Genomic DNA, 22,557 nt, shown 5'->3' on the forward strand with positions numbered 1-22,557 from the left:
CCTCAGAACCAAACCAGATAAAGGTTGAGAGCAACCACATTACTGCCATATGGGGACATTTCCCAAAAGAGATAACACTTCACAGTAGTGAATTAGAAGTAGATTGTCAGTCTAACTTTCCACAAGGGACTTCTTCCATACCCGGAGAGAGAGAAAAGTGATTCTTCTCTCCACCAAGAAGACAGCTTTCGATTTGAAAGAAAATCTGTGTTGAATATTTTTGTCACTGGGTACAAATCACAAGGTTTAACCAAAAGGTAAGGCTCCCATCTCTGGGTTCACCCAGCTTGAATGTTTAGATTTTGAACAGTTAAAGATGCTCTCTAGAAGTTATTTGGTTTGGAAAATTGTGTTTAATAAGTTATTTCAAATGTGAAGAAAAAAATATACATGTTTGTTAACAGAAATCAGTTTTTGCTTTATTCCATTAGATATACGGTGAATAAAGTTTTAAAGAATATTGTTAGTATGAAGGGATGCCTGTCCAGACTGCCCACAGATCTTAATCTGTCCCTTCCCTTTGGCACTGCCACAAAAAAGGCCACATAGTGACTCAAATGTGGTACATCCTCAATGAATAGTTGTTGAATCAGAATTACTCTTAAATTCAGTTCAATTTATAGACATTACCTACCTCTGCCCTTTGGTGATGATTAAAAGTAGATTTGGATATTCAATGATCTAATAGATAGTTCTACTTGAATGTCTAATACAGGGTCATCTAAAGTATGGCCTCTCAGATCACAGCCAGCCAGGAAATATTTGTTATTACTCCACTAGTCCACGAAAAATTTCCACCCATCTGCAACAAAAGTACAGAAATAAAAAGTACTTGAAAACTTGAGAGTAATTTGACAGAATAACTACTTATGTTGCATACAAACAAAACTGAAGTTTATATTTTAAATGTCTTTATTTCATTTTCTAGCAAATTATTTGTGCTGTGTACTATGGAAGTATTGGTCCTTGAGAGAAATGGAAACAAAACCAAACTAGGTAGCCTCCAGCAGTCTGAAAAGCACTGAGTAGACCTCTCAAACACTTTCAAAACCAACTCCTGATTCTCCCCCACCGAGGTGTTGGTCCTGCAGTCAGCTTCTCCTCCACTGATGGCAATTCCATCTTTATGGCTGCTCAGGCCAACATCTGTGAGTCATCCTTAACTCCTTTGCTTTCATCTTTCACCCTTTTGGGACATATTTTTTCACTGCAGCCAGAGGGATACACTTTTAAAACATAAGACAAATCGTGCCCGTCCTCTCCTTAAAACCGTCCATTGGCTCCCATTTCACGCTACATGAAAGCCCAAGTCCACACAATGGCCTCCGGTTGTGGTCCAGCATAACCTGGCCTCTGTTGCTAGCCTCATTTCCTACTAGTCGTCCCTGTGGTTCCCGCCGCTGTGTACACCCCGGCCTCCTTGGGGTTGCTCAAACAGACCAGGCACGTCTGCTTTACACTGGCTGTTCCCTCTGCTGTAATACTGAAAGCAGATAGCTTTCAAGTTTTTGCTAAAATGTTAACTTCTCAGTGAGGTCTATCTCCACCCAATTGATAATGGCATTTTCTCAACATTCCTCCTTCTCCTTTCTCTGATTTTTTTTTTAAGATTTTATTTATTTATTTGAGAGAGAGAGTATGTGTGTGTGCAAGTAAGGGGAGGGGTAGAGGGGGTGGGAGAGAATCTCAAGCAGACTTACTGCACTCAGTATGGAGCTCACAATGTGGGGTAGGAGGGATATCTCATGACCCTGAGATCAAGACCTGAGCTGAAACCAAGAGTCAGGGACTTAACGGACTAAGCCACCCACGTCTGAGTTATTTTCCCCCCCACAACATTAATTGCCTCCTAACACAGTCTATAATTAATTTATTATGGTCATTGACTATTTTTGTCCACTGAAATATGAACTCTGCAAGGGCAGAAATTTTTGTCTTTTTTTTTTTTTTTAACTGCTGAATCCCCAGTGTCTGAATCTCTGCCTGGCGTATAGATGATACACCATATATTATTCAATAAATGACTTGGAACACCGCTTTGGGGAATAATTTGGAAGTACCTATTAAAACTGAAAATGTACATATCCTATACTCTAGCAATTCTACTCCTGGATATTCACCTTAGAGGAACTCTTACATATGTGTGTGAGGGAATGCTTCATAGATGTTTACTGCAGAATTTCTTTGTAATGGCAAAAGACAGAAATAACCTAAATGTCCCTCAGTAGGATAATGGAAGGTGTTTTGCTTTAATCCACAAATTACCATAAAGCTGCCAAAATAAACAAACTTGCATGGATACAGCTCAGAACCAAAACGGTGAGGTAAACGTTGAAGATTATGTACAGAGCAATGTCATCGTTGTGAACAAAAACATGATGCACAAATTATTTCATATCACAAATGAACTATTGGGATGATTTCCACCAATTCATGACAGAAGGTTACTTTGGGGGATAGAGGTTAACTTTATAACGTTTTGTTTCTTGTAAAACAAAAAGACTGGAAGTAAATCAAATGGCATGTAAATGTGTTGAATTTGGGGGCTGTGAGGGGCAGAGGGAGAGGGGCAGAGGGACAAGGAGAGAGAATCCCTAGCGGACTGGGTGCTGAGCACAGAGCTCAACATGGGGCTTGATCTCACAACCCTGATATCAGTGACCTGAACTGAAACCAAGAGTCAGACGCTCAACTGACTATGCCACCCAGGTGCCCAATCAGTAAACATTTTAATTTTAAAAACAGAGAAGGAATTAAGGGGGAAAGAAGATGAGTGATACAGATATAAAGAGAAAGGTGAAAAATATTTGGGGTTGACATATGTGTGACTTAACACTCAGGCTACCTGAGACTTTCAGCTAGGCTCTGTTACACTGAAATTTTTTATACAGTGAGAAGAAAAAGGTGTGAAAGAGCTCTCTTCAACCCATCAGATGCAAAGAACGCTGTAGAGATTCATTGATTATTGTGGTAATGTTTCCCAATTCCCAACAAATATTAACCTTTGGGATTCAGGATCAAAAACAAAAAAGAAATTCCCAAAATTGTGTTATTTTGTATTTTTCATAACACTTTATTTTTATGTTTTTTAAGTATAATGAGTAACCATTATAATGAACAATGAATCATTTTGCTGCATAGGGTTATACTAAAAGTTCCAGAGCTTTCTTTCTGTTTAAAAAAAGATAATAATAAAAGCATGGTTTATTATTATTATGAACCAATATATTGGACAAGATTGTATATTTCATTACAAGCAACAATGATCACTATTACAGACATTTCATAAAATAAAATAAATTCTAAATAAAAATCATTTTTAAAATAAAAAAATTTAATACTTAAAAAGTTATTCTTCAAGTGATAATTTAAAACACGTAAGACACTAATTGTCTTATCCAATGGATTTGATATTTGTTTTTCCAGATAAGGAAAAATTCCTCTTATTTGTGTTTGATACTGGTTTAGCTGTTAGAAGCACTTCCAAAACATTACCAGATCAGGCATTAGGGTATATACAAGTTCATTTACTTTATTAGCAATGAAAATATTTTGTCTGTTCTATAAAGAACTATATCTTTTAGTAAATAGTCAAACACTGGAAATTGCAGCAAGTATGATTAGATAATAGTCAAATAATGTAACATTTGGATCTCCTAGCAAGATCAGCAGTTTTAAATAGAAATATGTTGACACTGCCAAGTTAGGGAGTTATTTTTCCTTGCAAAACTTGTTATTCCTTGAAATACCATGCCATGTAGTCTATGTATATAAGCATAGTCATGTTTTTTTTTTTTTATTTCTTTTCAGCTTAACAGTATTCATTGTTTTTGCACCACACCCAGTGCTCCATGCAATCCGTGCCCTTTCTAATACCCACCACCTGGTTCCCCCAACCTCCCACTCCCCACCCCTTCAAAACCCTCAGATTGTTTTTCAGAGTCCATAGTCTCTCATGGTTCACCTCCCCTTCCAATTTCCCTCAACTCCCTTCTCCTCTCCATCTCCCCTTGTCCTCCATGCTATTTGTTATGCTCCACAAATAAGTGAAACCATATGATAACTGACTCTCTCTGCTTGACTCAAGCAGTTAAGCATAGTCATGTTAATTTTATTTGCAAGAAGTACTCACCAGGCAAGGCCATGAGCACACCCTTATAATATGACAACAATAACAAGCAAGATTGATTAGCTCCTAACTGGTGCTTTCTGATGTGCTCCTGTCATGCTTTCCAGAAATGTTGACCTTAATCTTTGACTCTGTCTGTCAGCATTTCCTGTCTTCCTTTTGACTTGATGTCAGTATATTCTCTTGAACCAATATTATTATGTTGAATGTTAAGGTTTAATTTTGCCCTCCACATTTGTTTGACATCTTTGTCAAAAATCAATTGACTGTACACAGAGATAAAAAATAAAAAGTACAGCATTGGGAAAATAGTCAGTAATTTTGTAATAACATTGTATGCTGACAGATGGTGACTACACTTACCATGTGAGTACTAAGTAAGGTATAGAATTGTGGAATCATTAGGTTGTACACCTGAAACTAACATAACATTGTGTGTCAACTGCATCTCAGTAATAAAAAGGGAGACGTAACAAAATACCAAATAAGGGAAAAAGTAATTTCATATTAAAAAAGCAAAAGAGAAGAAAGAAAATAAATAAATTGACCATATATATGTGTGGATCTATTTCTGGATTCTCTAGTCTGTTCCATTGTTTATATATATTTTATGTCTCTTTTCATGAATACCAAACTGTCTTCCTTATATATGTTTTATAATAAGTCTTGAAATCAAGTAAGATAAATTCTCCAATTTTGTCTTTATTTTTAAAAATTATTTTGGGGTACCGGGGTGGTTTAGTTGGTTAAGTGCCTGCCTTAGGCTCTGGTCATGATCTCAGGGTCCTAGGATCCAGTCCCCCCCCCATCACATTGGTCTCCTTGCTCAGTGGGAAACCTGCCTCTCCCTCTCTCTCTGCCATCCCTCCCCCACTTGTGCTTTCTAGCTCTCTGTCAAATAAATAAATAAAATCTTTAAAAAAAATTGCTTTGTTTATTCTTGGCTCTTTGCATTTACATATTAATTTTATTTATTTATTTATTTATTTGAGAGAGAGAGAGAGAGAGAGAGAGAGAATGAGAGCAGGAGTGTGTGGGGGGGAGCAGATGCAAAGGAAGAAGCAGGCTCCCCGCTGAGCAGGGAGTTTGATGTGGGGCTGGATCTCAATCCCCCTAGGCCCTGGGATCATGACCTGAGACCAAGGCAGCCCTTTAACTGACTGAGCCACCCAGGCGCCCATACATATTAATTTAAGAAACATATTGTTAATTTTTGCAAAAGAGTTTTCTGGAATTTTGATTGAGCTTGGGTTGAAAATATAAATGATTTTGATGAGAGTTGATATATTACTAGTACTGAACTTTGCAATCTATGAACATGGTTGATCTTTTCATTAATTTAGATCTTCCAAAAATAAAAAAGATCAATATTTACAAGCAGGTAAAATATGCCAGGCACAGTAGTGGGTGCTTTACATGTATATTATTAAATAAAATTTGTCATTCTTTTCATTAGATTAAACACAGAAGGAAATATGGAGGGGAGAGGCTCAGTAATTCTGCACAGTCAGTAAGTGGAATTAAAGAGAATGTGGGCCCCATTTGTCAAATTCAATTTTTTGTTCAGTTTACTTAACTTGGCTCCAACAAGGGTTGACTGTGGGCCATCATTTATGCCTGTGAACCTCTCCAAAGTTCAGATTGTTCTTGAACAATCAAGCACTTCAAACTCCCACTGTCGTGAGAATCCTCACTGTTATGGTAAAGAAATAGTGTTAAATCATATGGAGGCATACAGGCATTAGAGATTAAATTATATGTTCCAAATTACACTTAAGAATCAAGTGTGCCAATTGCATGCCTTTTAATATTTAGCATGTTCAAAGCACCTGGAATTCAGGTTTATGAACAACATAAAATTCCTGTACCCCATTGCAAGAAAATCTATTTCTATTTATAAATTATCCAAGTAAACTGGTTTAGGAATTTAAAAAGGTCTTATAAAACATCTGACAGCGGGGCACCTGGGTGGCTCAGTGGTTTAAAGCTTCTGCCTTTGGCTTGGGTCATGATCCCAGGACCCTGGGATAGAGATAGAGCCCCACATCCGGCTCTCTGCTCAGCAGGGAGCCTGCTTCCTCCTCTCTCTCTGCCTGCTTCACTGCCTACTTGTGATCTCTGTCTGTCAAATAAATAAATATTAAAAAAAAAAAAGATCTGAGAGCTTTGATATAATTTGGGGGAATTACCTGTTATGGATATTCGGTGACATTTACAAACTTACATGTGGCCGCCCAATAATAATTTTAAAAAAAGCAATTAAAACAAACCTGAAGTGGTTGTAATTAAAATTAATCAAAGTTCCTGATCTATTCCTGATAAGAAGTAATCTTAGGTTTAATTTTTAAACAATTTATGAAAAAAAAAGGTTATAATTGAAGATCTACTCTTAAGGAAAAGAAGAGTGGATGACAGTCGATTAAGATTGTAAGGCAGACCTTATTTAGGACCTTCAAGACAGTTATAGGAACCCCTGCAATGGGAGTTTACAGTGGGGGAGAAAGATGAGGCTCAACTCCTCAATACAGCATGGGTAAGTGGAAATTGATAGCCCAGGAGCAGGGCAGGGGTCAGTGAATGGAAAATTACTGAGAGGAAAATGACTAGGTTGTTTCGGCTAAACCCACCTAACAGGATTCTTGCTGAAAGCAGCCCAGGGTGATCAAACTTCGCCGCGGGGGGGGGGGGGGGGGGGGGGGGGTCCGTGGAGGATGAGGAACCTAATGACATATTGAGGGTGATCAGATATTGAGGGGTGTATGTGGGGCGAGTGTTTTGGTCAAACTGACTTAACAGAGTTCTTGCTAAAACTGGATTTTACAAGGAAATGCAGAGATGAGCCTAGGAGGTTTAGTGGCTTGGCTAATGTTTGGTCAAGTAAAGAGAATCTTTGTCACTACCTCAAGTATAGGCAGTCACATTTCTCCTAAAGCTTTCCAGGGCTTTCTGTCCCAGAACCTGGTCCAGAGGATTTCTGCAAAGCCTGAAGGCCTGCAGGGCGCGCAGGACTCAGGCTTGCAAAGTCTACAATTGCTGACTTCCCCTGTACGCAGACACCAGAAGGACTGCTGCTTGAGAGGACTGCACACTCCCCCGAAGCCAGGCTCCTTCCAGGCTCCATCCTCGTGTCTATCCGCCCCCGGCCTGCCAAAGGCCTGGGCCGGGAAGGGTGGCCCCTCGGCGGTCGGAAGCGCGTAGCCTAGCACTTGCACTGCACGGCGCTTCACCCCTGAGCACCGGAGAAACCCGAGTAGGGCTCTGCGGCTCGCCCAAGGGAACAGGGAGGGGCGTGAAGGAGTGCCCGGAGACTCGGACAGCGCCGGGCTCTATCGCAGGCCTACTTCGCTCCCCCTGGGCGGCTGGAAGTCTACCAGGAAGGGCGTGGAAAGGAGCGGGAGCAAAGGGGAAGCGGGTCACGAGTCAAAGCGGCCGAAGTGGGGAGGATGCCGCCGGCCGCAACTCGCGGCTGCGGGGATCGGGTTGGACCGGGTTGAACCCAGTCTCAGAGACTTCTGGAGCTGGGGGCCAAGCTGCCGCGCCCCCTGCCGCTGAGAAGACCCGGCGCCCCTCACCCCTTCCCCCTGTCAGCCCCGCGGCCGCTGCCCGGGAGCCGCAGGTGAGTCGAGCCCGGCGCTGCCCCGAGCATCAGGTGTCTTGGGAGCGGCGCCCGCGGCGTGCAGGGAGGGACGGCGATGTGTCGAGCCGTCGGAGACACAAAGCGGGAGGGTCAGGCCCCCGGACGTCGGCACCATGGAAGGGACACAGGTGGTACTAGGGTGCGAGCTGCTGCGTTTCAGCACGGCGTCCGCTCCGCCGCCCGCACAAGGTCAGTGGCGGCTCGTGGCGGCCGGGGTACGGGCGGGGGCCCCCGGGGTGGGTCGGCGCTCCCGCCGGGGTCAGCCCGCACCTCTGCCGCGCAACCCCGCCCAGCCCGTCGCCCATCGGGAAGCCTGGGGCAGGCACCCCCGGAGCTGGAAGCCACCTGCGGCAGAGCCTCGCCCCGGAAGACCTGGGCGGGGGGCCGCCGGGGACTCAGAGATGCTCCCGAAGTCGCGCAGCCAGCCTCTCTAGACTCCAGGAGCCTTTATTAGAGGCGTGGGGGGGGGGGGGGCGGATGGAAATGGGGGCGGCCTCCAGCCGGCCCGAGCTGTCGAAGTCGCTGGCAGCGCGGAGGCCGTGGAGGGGGCGCGCTGCGGCCGGCGGCGCTCTCGGAGAGCTTCCCCGGTTCCCGGCACCCGCGGCAGCGCTCCGGGCGGTCGGTCCCGAAGCCGGAGAAACGATGAGGGAGGAGGGGAAGGAAAGAAGGAAAGACGGAAAGGAGTCTGGTGTCTGGTGAAGTGAGAAAGCGCTTCTGAAGAAATTAGGTTGTGTTACTTTATCAACCATGAGGTTTTTCTATTTACACATATTCCCCGGTTTCCCCTAAATTTCTGCTGCTCGGTCCAATTAAGCCTCTTGTCGCCGTCAATAAATAACCTGTGTGTGTCAGTCTGTAGATCCTAAGAGCGCGCCTAACACCGTGGAGGGACTCTCCAGACCCGCATCTCCGCGTACCGCGCGTGGCACGGGGCTCCCTCCGGCCCTGTGTGAAGGGTGGTTGGCACTCCTTCAGCCGCTAGGGGTCTGGACACTGCGCAGCTTTTTTTTTTTTTTTTTTTTTTTTTTTTTTAAAGTGCAGCCCGGGGAGGCCTGGGTGGCTCAGTCGGTTAAGCGCCTGCCTTCCTCTCAGTTCACGATCCCGGGATCCTGGAATCTGGCTCCCTGCTCAGCTGGGGGCCTGCTTCTTCCTCCTCTGGCTGCCACTCCCCCTGCTTGTGCTTTCTCTCTCTCTCTCTGACAAATAAATAAATAAAATCTTTTAAATAAAATAAAATAAAGTGCACTCCAGAAGGGCTTTTGTGACTTGGTAAAGCTAACACAGCAAGTGTAATGGTCAGTCCTTGTGAATGAAATGCTTGCTTCCGAGACAACTTGATGCCATGTGCTGAATAAATTAACTGTGGCTGGCTCATTTTCTCTTTGTTCCTGTGCATAACTGTTACAGGGCGTGTGTCTTGTTTGGGTAAAGTTTACTTTTCACTGTATCGAAATAGAAAGGGCTTGATGTGTCTTCAAATCTGTAATTCACCAACACGCTTTATTGTTACCAGCTTCATTGCTATTGTTGGTGTTCATGGGCCAGTTTTGATGAACATAAAATCACCTTCATTTTACATCCCACAGATAAGGACTCTTTAAATGCTGGTTTTTGAAGAAGGAAATAAAATGTTCTTAAGTGAAAATCCTAAGGGATTAATAACTTTTTTCTCTCCCTTATGTCTTCACCTAAGAGTTTCTGTACTCATACTTTGACAGGCATTTTAAGACATTAGAACCATACCTGAATGAGTTCTATCATAATTATTTCATTTTGAAAATTCTGCATATGTTATCTTTATGCCATTGTAAATATGTTTCATGCTTTACTGACTCAGCACTATCCTTGTTAATCTTTTCAATATTGTAAAAACGCTCCCTGTAGCTAGTTTTATAGCCAGTATCAATTACTTGGAGATGCTGTGTTTGCTAAGAATGTTTGAATCGGAACTAAATGTGGGATTCTATGCTTGGAAAGCAGGGTGATACCTAAACAGTGACTTGTTAGATGTTTTACTATAGGTTGATTCTCCCCTATCGCCACCTTGACTTCTGAGTAGAAGTCACCGCAAAAAAATATCACGACAGAGCCAGCCTTTCTAGTCTACCTGGACGCACCCCACTCTCCCAGGTGATTTGGGGTATTTTATTTTGAAAAGGTTTCCATAATATTAATTAATCTGAGTGAAAATCCAAGGTAATTCCCACTTCTGGAGTGACATCTTTGTCATTTTGGAAAAGTTGCTACAAAGATAATAAAACTAACCCCATCCTTTTCAAAGAGATAAAAGAAATAACAGATATGATATACTCTGAAAAGCAAAATGTACTACATAAATATAAGGCCTCCAATAAAAATCAGATACAAGTGATGTAGCTCATTGGGATTTGGGCTTATATTGAGCTTCTGCATTCCCCTTTGTTGAACAGTTAAGTTTCCTGAGCCTCCACCGACCCTTAAGAATCCTGTTGCCTGTTTAGGAAACTCCCCTGGCTGCTGGGGCTGTAGGGAGAGTGAGGCTGCTTGCTCAGTGTTGGACCCTATGCCAGGGCTTGCTTTGCATTTTTATGTGATCAGAATTATATGAGGATAGGTATTGTTATTACCATTTTGCAGAAGAAAAGACAGGCTCAGAGAGGCTGAGTGACTTGCCTAGGGTTACAGAAGTGTCAAGTTGTAGAACCAGGATTAGACACCAAACACGGCCTTAGTTCTCTTTACACTACACTTCACTATCTTTAACTCAGTGGTTTTAAACTTATTTTGATAAGCTGATGAAACTTTAAGTATCACTGCAGGAAAAATGGTCATATTTTCATGTATATAAGATTTTGCATATAATTCCAGGGTCCACCTACGCTCTAAAACCCTTGCATAAGCTTTCAGGTCACCCTGCTCTAATTATATCTGTTACTGAATGAGGCAGAGAGTGTATACATTACTGCATATATGTACATATAACCCTTTACTAATAGAAGCAGCCCAAGAATTCGGTAACCTTCAATTGGGTGAAAATTTCCTTAGTAACTGAAACAAAAAGAAACATGACATATCACATTCTACTTGATTCAAAAAGAAACATGACATGTCACATTCTACACCTGAAGTGCAGTTTAGAACAATGGTGCTTATTTGAAACCAGATCTTTTGTTTGGGCTTCCTCAACTCTCTATCACAAAGAATATAGATTTGTGCCTTTAGTTATAGGATGGAAACAGTCTTATTTTCCCTCTCCCCAGAGATGGCAAGTCCTGTGGTTGTTATAAGTAGCTGCAGCTCTTACGAAGAGGAAAATCGTGGCACTTTTAACCAGCACACATCGCTCTCTGAGGAGCTTCTGTTAGAAGACCAGATGAGGCGAAAACTCAAATTTTTTTTCATGAATCCTTGTGAGAAGTTCTGGGCTCGAGGCAGAAAACCATGGAAGCTTGCCATACAAATTCTAAAAATTGCAGCGGTGACTATACAGGTAAGCATCTCAAATCATGAGTTTAATGAGGCCTCTTTTAGTAACAGAGGAGTGAGGACAGTGGTTTTTTCTATCTTTGAACTGTATGTATAAGGGAGAACAATAAATAAGGAAACACACAATATTAAACCTTTCTCTTTAATATTTGTGAATGAAGCCTTTGGGTCTTTTTTTCCCCTTACTTCCCCCCCCCCCCCGCTTCTCATCTCTTATTAAATTACAATTTTAGTCACATAATAGAATTAGTTTTTAGGAAAAGAAAATTTTAATATTTGGTCTGTAATAGAGAAGCTGAAGGTTTCTAAATCAGCTGTGAAAACTAGCTGTTACCCAACCAGAGGATTCTTTTCCTTCCTAGATTCCTGGGAATTTCTCTCCCTTCAGAAACTTCAAAGGTTCTCTGTTAAGGCAAGTGCTTGGATTCTCACAACGCTACAGGAGAAAAAAGTGGAGTTAACTAAAAAAGAGTGGCATAGGTAGTGAAATATGAGATTTCACTTTAAGAGAATTTGAATCTCATTTCCTTGACTTCTGTGGACATTTTTGGGGGAAACTGTATTTTGCAATTCTTTATATATACTGATTATGATTTGCTCTTGTGAAGATATATTTTCCTACTGGTGAGAGTAACTATCCCCATTTCAAAGATGAGAATATTGAGGTTTAGTAAGGTAAAAAAAATCATCGTAGTCAGGAAACTATAAGAATGGAGCCGAAAATTAACTCAGATTTTACTCTAAGACCTGTGTTCTTAATTACTCCCACATTTTTTAGGGAGCTCATCTAACCATCCTCTGTTTCCTAGGGTGGTCAAGAGGAAAAGTGACCAATGGTTTAAGATGTTAAGCCTTTTAGTAATAAGCATATAAAAGGCATTTAGGTACATTCCTAAAAGGAACTGAGGGGTTTTTTGTTTGTTTTGTTTTTTAAGATTTGATTTTTAAGTAATCTCTACACCCAATGTGAGACTTGAACTCAAAACTCTGAGATCGAGAGAGTCGTATGCTCTTTGGCTGAGTCAGCCAGGCACCCCATCTGAAGATTTTTCTTTTCTTTTCTTCTTCTTCTTTTTTCAGATTCATTTTTTAATTTGAGAGAGTGTGTGATAGAGTGTTAATAGAGAGTGTGTGTGTGTGAGTGAAGGAAGAGTAGAAGAGAAAGAGAGAGAGAATCTCAAGCAGACTCACTGCCAAGCACGAAGCCCGACAGAGCGCTCAATCCCACAACCCTGAGATCATGACCTGAGATGAAACTGAGAGTCTGTTGCTCAACCAAGTGAGCCACCCAGGTTTCCCCAAGGGTTTTTCTTAATTGTGATGTTCCCTTCATCTGTATTAGAGCAACCAAGCAAATATGACATAAAGACTTTGTAACGGAGCAAAACAGGGTGACTGGGTGACAGCCTCCCTCTTTTCAGGAGGAAGAAGGTGGAATTTCTGTTCATTTGGAGATTTTATGTCTGCAGCTCAAATGAAAGATGTCTCCGATGATAGTTTCTCTCTGCTATGGGTACACCCTTGAGGGCAGGGACCGTTGTTTCTGCATTGTATCCTTGGGACCCAGCTCAGTGCCGTCACGTGGAGGGGGGTACTCATTGGTAATTGGTCCTTGGGAATTCTCTGGAGGCTTTTCTGTCATCAGCTTCATCAGATGTAAATATCAAGCTGTCTTCTTCTTGGGATTTAAAGAGGACACTTGGCTTACTGAGTCTCTTCAGAAACAGAAGTCCAGTTAGCTAGTGGGTGCTGGTATGTGTAGGGTGCAGGGCGTACATCACAAGGAGAGGTGAGAAAAGAAAAGATTTGCATGCTCAGTTTTTCCCCAGTCAGTCTCTGCACTACTTTGTGTAGCTTGATAGGGTGGCTAGAGCTTGCATTTAGTCTGTTAGACTTGGGGTCACATTTTGACTACACACTTGGCAGTGATGTGACTTGAAAAAATTATTTAACTTCTCTGGGCCTTTTTGTACCCATCTTTAAAATGGGTATTTAAGGAGCTGTACTGTGGGATTGGTATGGAGGAAATTCCTGGTATGGCGCATAGGTGCTCAGTGTCGTTTCCCTTTTCCATATAAAATACACCCTGTTTCACTCTGAGATCCCAAATTGGAATGTATGTTCTAAACTTAACAGCCTGTGTGTGTGTGTGTGTGTGTGTGTGTGTGTGTAGACAGAGAGAGGGGAAGCAAGAGAGAGAGAGAGAGAGGGAACAAAAGGAGCAAACAGCAAGAGATTGAGATGGTTTTGGAGGGAAGAGGAGGTGAAAGAGGTACCAGGACTAAAGTCTCAGGTGTGATTGAAAGAGCTTGTGTTAATAAGACAGCAGTGCGGTTAAACAACTTTTTGTGCATGAATAACTGAGTTTCGTGTAAACCTCTGGGGTCAGTCCTGCATGAATAGTAAGGCTATATTATGTTAATATTCTTTAATTTAGAAGTCAGTTGAAAGGATGTTTTTGTTTTTGGTCTTATTGTCACAGTTTTGGCAAACTGACAACTATAGTGGTTTGATTGGAGGTTTAGCTTTATTTAAGGCACTACTTTTTTTTTTTCCTAAAGATTTTATTTATTTGACAGACAGAGATCACAAGTAGGCAGAGAGGCAGGCAGAGGGCTGGGGGTGTGGGGGAAGCAGGCTCCCTGCTGAGCAGAGAGCCCAATGCAGAGCTCCATCCCAGGACCCTGGGATCATGACTGGAGCCCAAGGCAGAGGCTTTAACCTACTGAACCTTCCAGGCACTCCAAGGCACTTCTTATATTGCATTGTACACCTGCTTCAAAACCTTGGTGTCCTGCACAATTCATTTAAAAATCTTGTACTTGCCTTTTAAGCCCCATGCACCATCTGCCTCCAGTTTTTCTGCTGACATTTTTTTTTCTTGCTGTTCCTTCAGTTGGATTGTGTTGGGATCCTCAGCTTCCCACCCCCAAATGCTAAGTTCAACTTTACCTTCTTAGCCTTTTAGCTGTGCTCCTCAAGTATCCCCACCTAAGTTATGTACATACTTCAGGGGTTTTCTATCATTATTTCTTTCTTAAGGAAACCTTCCCATTTCTTTAGCCAGAGCGACCTTGCTTCTCTGAACTCCTAATGGAGGACTTCCCTGAAAGTGGTGTTGGAGGGGCAATGATATAAGTAAGATCATACTTGAGAATGTGCAAAGCCACTTTCTTTCATTTTAAAACTGGAAGCCACTTTATCTTTAAGGCCAAATTAATTCACAGCTACAAAAAGTTTAATTTTTATTGAATTTTGTCAAGATCTTAACTTAGGATTAATTAATATTCATACTTGAATTGCTAAATTGATTGTTAAACGGAGACCTTTTATTTCATTGCTTTTTCAACCCCTTTTCCTTTTCTTCTTTTAAGCTGGTCTTTTTTGGGCTAAGTAACCAGATGGTTGTAGCTTTCAAGGAAGAGAACACTATAGCATTCAAACACCTCTTCTTAAAAGGATATATGGACCGAATGGATGACACGTATGCAGTGTACACACAAAGTGACGTATACCATCAGATCATCTTTGCAGTGAACCAGGTAAATCAAGTATGTGTGTTCTTACATGGGAGAAAGAACAGACTGGAAAACTATTAGCAATGTACATAACAGAAACCAACATTCCACTGTAGAAAGGTGAACATTTCTGTGATGATATGTACAAAACCGTTTTAAAATTTAAAAAAAAAAGCCATCAAACTTCCATGAAGCTAGAAATTGAGAAAAGCTTTTGTTTAATAACAGAGAGACAGAAACTTTAAAGACTTAATTAAAAGAATCAGAGCTAAGGGTTGGCATGAGCTCCTCAAAGATTTAAAATTAACCATGAACCTGATTGTAAGTAGTCATTAAGTCTTCAGAGTTTATAGGCTCAGGGGCCCTTAACAAATAATGAGAATGTTAACTCTGGAGAGCATATATAGCAACTGAAACCTGAATGTTCATTTAAAAAATAAGGAAGGCCTTTATGTCAGACATGACAATGATTTTATTGTAACATTGATTAACTGTCCAAAAAAAGTAAAAATTCTTACAGTGCAATTATGGTTCTTCATTATCAGAGATAATCTATTCACAGTGAGGTAGTAAATTGCTAAGATGACATATGTATTTATGGCACCAAGGCTTTCTGTTAACACATGGATTGTGAAATTGACCAGAAATTTACAGTGAAGGAAGTAAGCTGTGTAAGTTAGTAAACAGAATCATGGATTTGTGTGAAGGATTCCTCTGTCAAGGTAGAGCTGCAGAGGCAAGTGAGGAGAGATGCCCGGCCTGATTAAAGCCCTCAGAGGCCACAGCCACTTGGGGGCCCCATTGGTCAGTTCCATAGGTCACCTGCCTTCTCGCCCTAGTCCCACACACCTCATTCCTGTCCCAGAGTTCTCTTACTCAAGCTCCAGGGCTGCCCTTTAGTTGAACATAGTCCTACCACTTACCCCTGACCATCCAGCTCTTACACAGACCTCCATAGAGTCTTATTAAGACAGCAAGGAAGTTTGGCTGGAGCATTTCTCAAAATGTTAGCAGGTTACTTGCATCCCTGAGCCTTGGATCTTCTATGTTTCAAGATCCTACTAAGTTCAAGAGACACAAGTTTCTGTTCGTCAGGAGGCTCAGATCTTTAGGTAAGTCCTGGGAGGATTGCTTCACAAATAGTAGGCACTCAGAAGGGCTATAGGACCCCATACTTGTATGACTCTACCTCATGATCCCTGCCTGTCTTTCGAGCTTTACCTCCCTTCACACACCATTGCAGGTACACTGGTCTACTTTGGGACCTTACCAAACTCAAGATCTTTTCATTTAATGGACAGTTTACCTCTTACACCCTCCTACCTCCACTATAAAACTACCAGTTTGGCTCAGAGTAGCTTTAGCAAGGCTTAATACACTTATTTCCTTGAATAGAGAAGAAAAACCTCAAAGCCGAATATCTCCACTGTTATACTATTTGCCCCCTACATGTAAGACCTAATGCTACTTAACAACTTATACAGCTTCCTTTTATTACCATAGATTTCTGGCCCCTTACCCCAGACCCAGTGCTAACAGAGAGCTTAGTGCTGTAATTACATATCCTATCCCAGCAGTTTAGCATCTCATTGTGACTAGATTAGCTCTAGTAATGAAGACCAACTATTGCATTTTAATTTTTTTTTTACCTTATCTTAATTTTGACAAATATTTGAGTACCTACTCTATGCCTACTACTGCTTTAAGTGCTGGGGTTAGAGCAGTGGCCTTGATAAATTCCTTGCCCTGTGGAATTTACATTCTAACAGAGGAGATGGATTTTAATAAGTTTAACCAAAATCATTTGGTTTCAGATAGTGAAGATTGCTGTGAAGTAAAGTTAAGTAGCCTGAGAGCATTAACAGTTGCCTCAGGGTGGTCCAAAAAGGCCTCTCTGAGGACTGGAAGTCTAGGGAAGAATATTCCAGGCTGAGAGAGTAACAACAACAAAGGCTCTTGAAGCCAGAAAACATTCAATATGTTTGAGGAAGTATGAAGGGGATGAGTTTGGGTGGGTTAGGTCTGGTCTCTCAGGGCTTTATACACCCTGGAAAGAAACTTTGAAATTTATTCTGAGAGACACTGCAAGCCATGGGAGGGCTTTCAGTAGGTGAGAGACTGTAATATAATGTAATTATATTACATTAATTGCTAATATACATTAACAAAGGCTAATATTTATTCCTTCAAATAGTTTATATCTGTTGTGTATCAGATACTGTTTTTTTTTTCTTTTTAAGATTTATTTATTTATTTGAGAGAGAGGGAGAGAAAGTGTGAGCAGGGGGAGGGGCAGAGGGAGAGGGAGATAAGCAGACTCCCTACTGAACAGGGAGCCTAAAGCAGGGCTTAGTTCCAGGACCCCTAGATCATGACCTGAGCCAAAATTAAGAGTTAGATCCTCAACCAATTGAGTCACAGTGGTGCCCCTCAAATACTGCTTTCGGTGCCTGGATACTACAGTGAACAAATGGACAAAGTTGAGGTAGTCATATTCTAAAAAGGAGAAATAAGCATTAAGTAAATAAGGATACCATTTGTCAGTTGGTTATAAGTATACATAAGTATAAAAAGGTACACAAAAATAAAAATAAAAGAAGAAGAAGCAACAGGCAGAGTGAATGAATGGAATGAATGTAGGTGGTCAGGAGAGGTCTCTCTGCTAAATGACAGGTGACAGGGCAGACCGGAGTGTGGGGAGGCAGCTGTCTCAGGGAGGAGCACTTCAGGGAGAAGGGAGGGAATGAGCAGAGCATAGAATGGTTCATGTTTTGGGTATCACTGTCCTAAGGCATTACATGCAATAATTCACTTACTCCTATAACGGTCCTGTGAGTTCCATATGGAGACTGGACTGTGGGATATAATTTGAAAGTAATGTATGACTTTCTGATGGACCAGAAGTAGAGTGTGAGAGAAAGAGGCTAAAGGGTCATCTCTAAGTTTTGGCCTGTGAGGCTGTGTGGCTTATGGAGTCACTGACTGAGAAGGGCATTTTCGTGGAAGGAGCTGATTTTTCTGTTTGCACGTTTGTGTTTGAGATACCTCTTAGACACCAGGGAGAGGTGTCAGGCAGGCAGATTGCTCCCCAGGTGTGGAATTCAGTGGAAAGGTCAGGAGCTATGAATTTAGAAGGCATCGGCGTACAGATAGTGTTTCAACATGGGGACTTGTTGAGATCACTTATGGAGGGAATGCAGCTGAAGAAGTCGAGGGCTGAATCCGAGGTTACTCTGAGATGTAGAGGTTGGCAAGAGCAGGATTCAGCAAAGGAGAATGAGGTGGAGAGCCAGTGTCTCAGAAGTCAAGTGAAGGACGTATCCTGTGCAAGGGAAAGCACTCAGCTGCATCACACACCGTGGGCAGGCTAAGTTAAATGAGAGCTGAGAACCGTGCATCAGATCTGGTAAAATGATGCTCTTGGCAGCCTGGACAAGGCCCACTCAGTATCCGTGCCATAGGCTCAGATTATAAAAAGATTTATTTAATTTAATTTAGCATGTTTCACATGCAGTGTTTGGTAGAATTATCTATCTCTGTGTCCATCCCACTAAATCATTAATTCCAAGAGATGGATACCATAGCGCTATCTTTGTATCGCTAATTGTGCTGAACAGCATTGTTCATGGTAAGCTCTGAAGCACTTCATTTTCTTCTACAGAGGTCCACGCAGGGTTTAAGTTGATGATTATTCCAATAGTCCCATAAGGTTCTCATTTGTAAAATTATATTTTATTTTATTTATAGGACTCCCTAGGATGAGGGAATATTGCTGTGAAAGTGACTAAACTGTATTCTTGCAATGATAAAGATGAAATAGTGTTGTTGTTGTTGTTGTTTTTAAGTTTTGCAAGTTAGCTTGGAACAGTTGTATCCCCCTTCTATACTACAGCAGCAAAGAAGAACTCTGACCTTATAAGAAATGGTTCAGACATAAAGTTTGTATTCACACTGAATGCAAAAATCAATTCCTGAATATAGTTCTTTAAAGAAGGAAAGATCGCGGAGTTGATGCGGTGTAAGCTTTATCATTTTGTAGACAAGGAACCGGAAGCTCAGAAAATTTGTGACGTGTTCACACTCACAGAAATGAGACTGCAGCCCAGAACTCTAATTTGGGAGTGCTTTCTGCTGGCTACTGTCCTGGCACCCAGTAGCAGGTCCTGTGCTCTGCATATCAGTGTGAACGTGAACGTGAATATCTCTGCCCAGAGAGCAGGTTGGAACCTCCCATTTCACAGGCAGGGTGGGCAGGGAACCATGGCTTCATTTCTGTCTGGCTGGTGTTCCCATTTTCTGTTTCTCTTTTTGGGTGAAGTACTTGCAGATCCGCAATACCTCGGTTGGGAATCATGCTTACGAGAAGAAGGGTATGGAGCAGTCTGCTATGGCGATCTGTCAGCGCTTCTACAGGCAAGGAAACATCTGTCCTGGAAATGATACCTTTGACATTGATCCAGAAATTGAAACTGGTGAGGTTCTTCAAAAAACTAGAGCTTCCTTTTTTTTAAACTCCTTGATTTATTCTTAAAATCAGTAATTTCATCTCTAAAAACATCCATTTGGTCAGTGCTCTTAGATCATAGTAAGGAACTATGTAGGAGTTATTATTATGTATCAGGTACTGTCCCAAGCCCTTCACTGTAACTCATGATTTTTAAAAAATAGCAAGAACAAACCAATAAGGAAAGATATATTGCTATCCTCACTTTATAGAAGACTAAAGTATGGCTCAGAGAGTTAAGTGATACATGACATCTTACTTACCTTTACTAGACGGAGCTAGTAAGAAGCAGTGCTGAACTTTGACCCAGGCTCTCTGTGCTCTGAGCCCTATGACATTGTTAGCCTCTATATGCCAGTTCCTCTTGTGCTGGATAAGCCAGTTACATAAACTTACACTATCCTTACAAAATGTTGTACTTGCGAATTCATCATGTATATAAAACTCCCTCCCCTCAACTGCACTTCTCTACTTAGTATCTTTGATGGTGGATTCAGGGAAGAACCAGAACCAGGAGTTAGAATAGAAGGCCTTTTTCTTCCTCCTCCTCCTCCTCCTCTTCCTCTTCTTCTTCTTATTATTATATTTTTATTTTTATTTATTTTTTTAAGTAGTCTTCATGCCCAGAGTGGAGCCCAATGCAGGACTTGAACTCACAACGCTGAGATCAAGATCTGAGATGAAATCAAGAGTCAGTCACTGAACGAACTAAACCACCCAGGTGCCCTTGAGTGGCTTATTCTTATTAGCAAAGTTCTATTTACAATGTGTACTTAAACCTTAACTTAAATCTTTGAGTTAAAAATTAAGTATCCAGATACTTTTAACAATAGTCACTGGAACGTTTTTTGGAGAGGGATAGTAAAAGGATTATAATACAGATTAGTGGAATCTTTTAAAATTCTGTCTTCCTTTTTTTTTTTAATTAAAAAAAATAGAATTTTAAAAAATAGGTCCTTTAAATTTAGAAAATTTTATCTTAGGTACTGCAAGCACTTCACACTTATGCTTAGGATACAAAAAAGGGAGAAGGGACTCAACGTTTAGGCTCACAAAGGCAGGAAGGAAGATAGCATTCTATAGAAGACTAATGAGACAGAGTTCAGGTCTCCTACCCTTCACCCACTCCAGAAATGTAGCCACTTGTGCCTTAAAAACAAATGACTCATTGTAACCAAGTGATATAGATGTTTAGCTTTTAAATCTTAATTCAGAAGAGCAGTAGAATCTGAATATCTAGTCTTAAATGTATTATCATTTCAAGACACTGTTCACTTATTTATTTTAGGCAATAAACATAATGTGTTTTGGGTTTTTTTTTTTCCTTTCTATGGCAGAATGTTTCTTTGTAGAGCCAGATGAACATTTTCACATTGGAGCACTGGAAGAAAATAAACTCAACTTAACTCTGGACTTTCATAGGTGAGGAAGCAGATGGGCGTGTACCTTGTGTGTCTCTGTGTGTATGTTTTCACTGCACTAAAGCCTCCTCTGTTCCCTAGACTCCTAACAGTGGAGCTGCAGTTTAAACTGAAGGCCATTAATTTGCAGACCATTCGTCATCATGAGCTCCCTGACTGTTATGACTTTTCTCTGACTGTAAGTGTGGGCTGGGCTGAATTTGGCCCCAGGCTAAGGGAAAAATGTTTGATTTAGTTACATGTTTTACCTACCCATATTAAAGCATGATCAGCTATACAGGATCTTTCCATTTGCCTGTGCCTAGGGGAAGCATTGGCATAGCTGGCTCTGCTTTGTTATGATAACTTGTTTACTTGTTAATTATCTGTCCTCTGTACCTCGGTGTAAGTCCTGTGAGGGCAGAGACCTTGCCTGGTTCAGTGCAGGGTCTCTAGTGCTCAGACCAGTGCCTGGCACAGGGGAGGTGTTCAATACAAAGGTGGCAGAGGCTTGGGGTCCTCTCTAGTTGGCTCTTACCAGTCTGTGGCTGTCTGCTTATGGTCATTGCCAAGGGTTTGGCTGCTGAGGCTCTTCAGTGTAGATGTGTGCAGCCTTTGGGTTATTGCTCACAGTGCCTTCCTTGGGCTGCCCTGGATGCTCTGGTTCCTCCCTGTTCAGCCCACCCTGCTACATCTCTGGTCTCTTTATTCCAGTTGCAAATGGAGCTCTGAACGCTCTCTAGAGAGCACGAGATGCCTCCCATGTGAGCTCCCCACCCCATGAGGCTTAAGGTTAGCAATCCAATGCTGCATGGGGGCATAGGTGGAACAGCATTTGATACAACTTGCCTTCACAAAGTCCAGATTGTTGTTACTTAACACCAGAGCCCTGTCCATGATACTCAACTAATTGGCTATGAGAAATCAAGTCTTCAGAGGTCAAAGTTCAAAAGATCAGAATAGAGTATAATTAATAATTATGCATGTCATTTAGCAGGAAAAGGCACTAATACTATAAGGCTATTTTGTATTAGGCTACAAATTTTGATCCTAATACTAACAGGGAAGTCATGAATTTTCAATATTACTTGATTTTTTAAAAATTGAGCGATTATCCACAGTCTTGTCTCTTCTCCCTTCTCTCCCTTACCACCACCTGCACCACTCTCAAACTAAGAAATGGCACCATTCAGAAGTTCTATAATCCTCAGGGCTCAGCTCAACCGACACCTTCTTCCCAGACCCTCTCTGTGATGCTCCAGTTAGGAACACAGTCTGTGCTCTGAACTCCAGGATTTTATTTTTGGTTTTGTTTTTATATTTTGTATGGACTCACCCACCTTCTCTTTGGTTTTAGGATTTTCTAGGCTTTTATCATCAATTCTGCTAGACTGAAAGCTCCTTGAAGGCAGGAATCAGTTTATTAATCTTTGCATCATTCAAAGAACATAGTAGGTGACATCAATATTTGCAGAATGAAACATTTATAAAATGTAGACTCTTTCCCATGACTCGATACAGTGGCGAGAGTAACTTGGACTGTTAGCCGCATGTGGATGTTCTATTTTTCCTGTCATTGCTGATTCCACCCAAGCTATTTCTGTGCCTTGTGGATTTAGTGGTGTGTCTCGCAGAACTATAGTGCAAATGATGCCCTATAGGGTGGTTTAATAATAAATGCAATTAGTGCCACCCTATGGTTATAAGTAAACATGAGCTGGGCCCATATATACCTGATTGAAAATCCAGGGGTTTTGGAGTCAGGCAAGCCTAGATTTTAATTCCATCTCACCAGGTAGTATCTTGTAACTTTAGGCAAATTACTTAATTGGTTTCAGTTCCAGTTTTCTCATTTGTAAAAGGGAATTAATGATCACCTACCTAACAAAGTTGTTGTCAAAACA

General features: G+C 41.4%; 1 protein-coding gene across 5 annotated transcripts in view; it reads left to right on the plus strand.

The window, feature by feature from the left end:
* Positions 1-22,557, plus strand: part of MCOLN3 (mucolipin TRP cation channel 3) — a 60,373-nt gene that overhangs the window by 26,109 nt on the left and 11,707 nt on the right. Inside the window, exons 1-6 of one of the 5 annotated variants that reach the window (XM_047727641.1) lie at positions 7,479-7,745; positions 11,006-11,235; positions 14,606-14,773; positions 19,068-19,221; positions 20,591-20,675; positions 20,756-20,852. In XM_047727641.1, coding sequence (XP_047583597.1) covers positions 11,008-11,235; positions 14,606-14,773; positions 19,068-19,221; positions 20,591-20,675; positions 20,756-20,852 — 732 coding nt within the window. In that variant the 5' untranslated portion in view covers positions 7,479-7,745; positions 11,006-11,007. Of the gene's footprint in view, positions 1-7,478; positions 7,746-7,781; positions 7,956-11,005; positions 11,236-14,605; positions 14,774-19,067; positions 19,222-20,590; positions 20,676-20,755; positions 20,853-22,557 lie in introns of those variants that run through there. The other 4 variants (XM_047727643.1, XM_047727640.1, XM_047727639.1 and 1 more) reach the window with 4 other exon arrangements.

This window comes from Lutra lutra, chromosome 4 (assembly GCF_902655055.1).
Source record: "Lutra lutra chromosome 4, mLutLut1.2, whole genome shotgun sequence".
Lineage (NCBI taxonomy): Eukaryota > Metazoa > Chordata > Mammalia > Carnivora > Mustelidae > Lutra > Lutra lutra.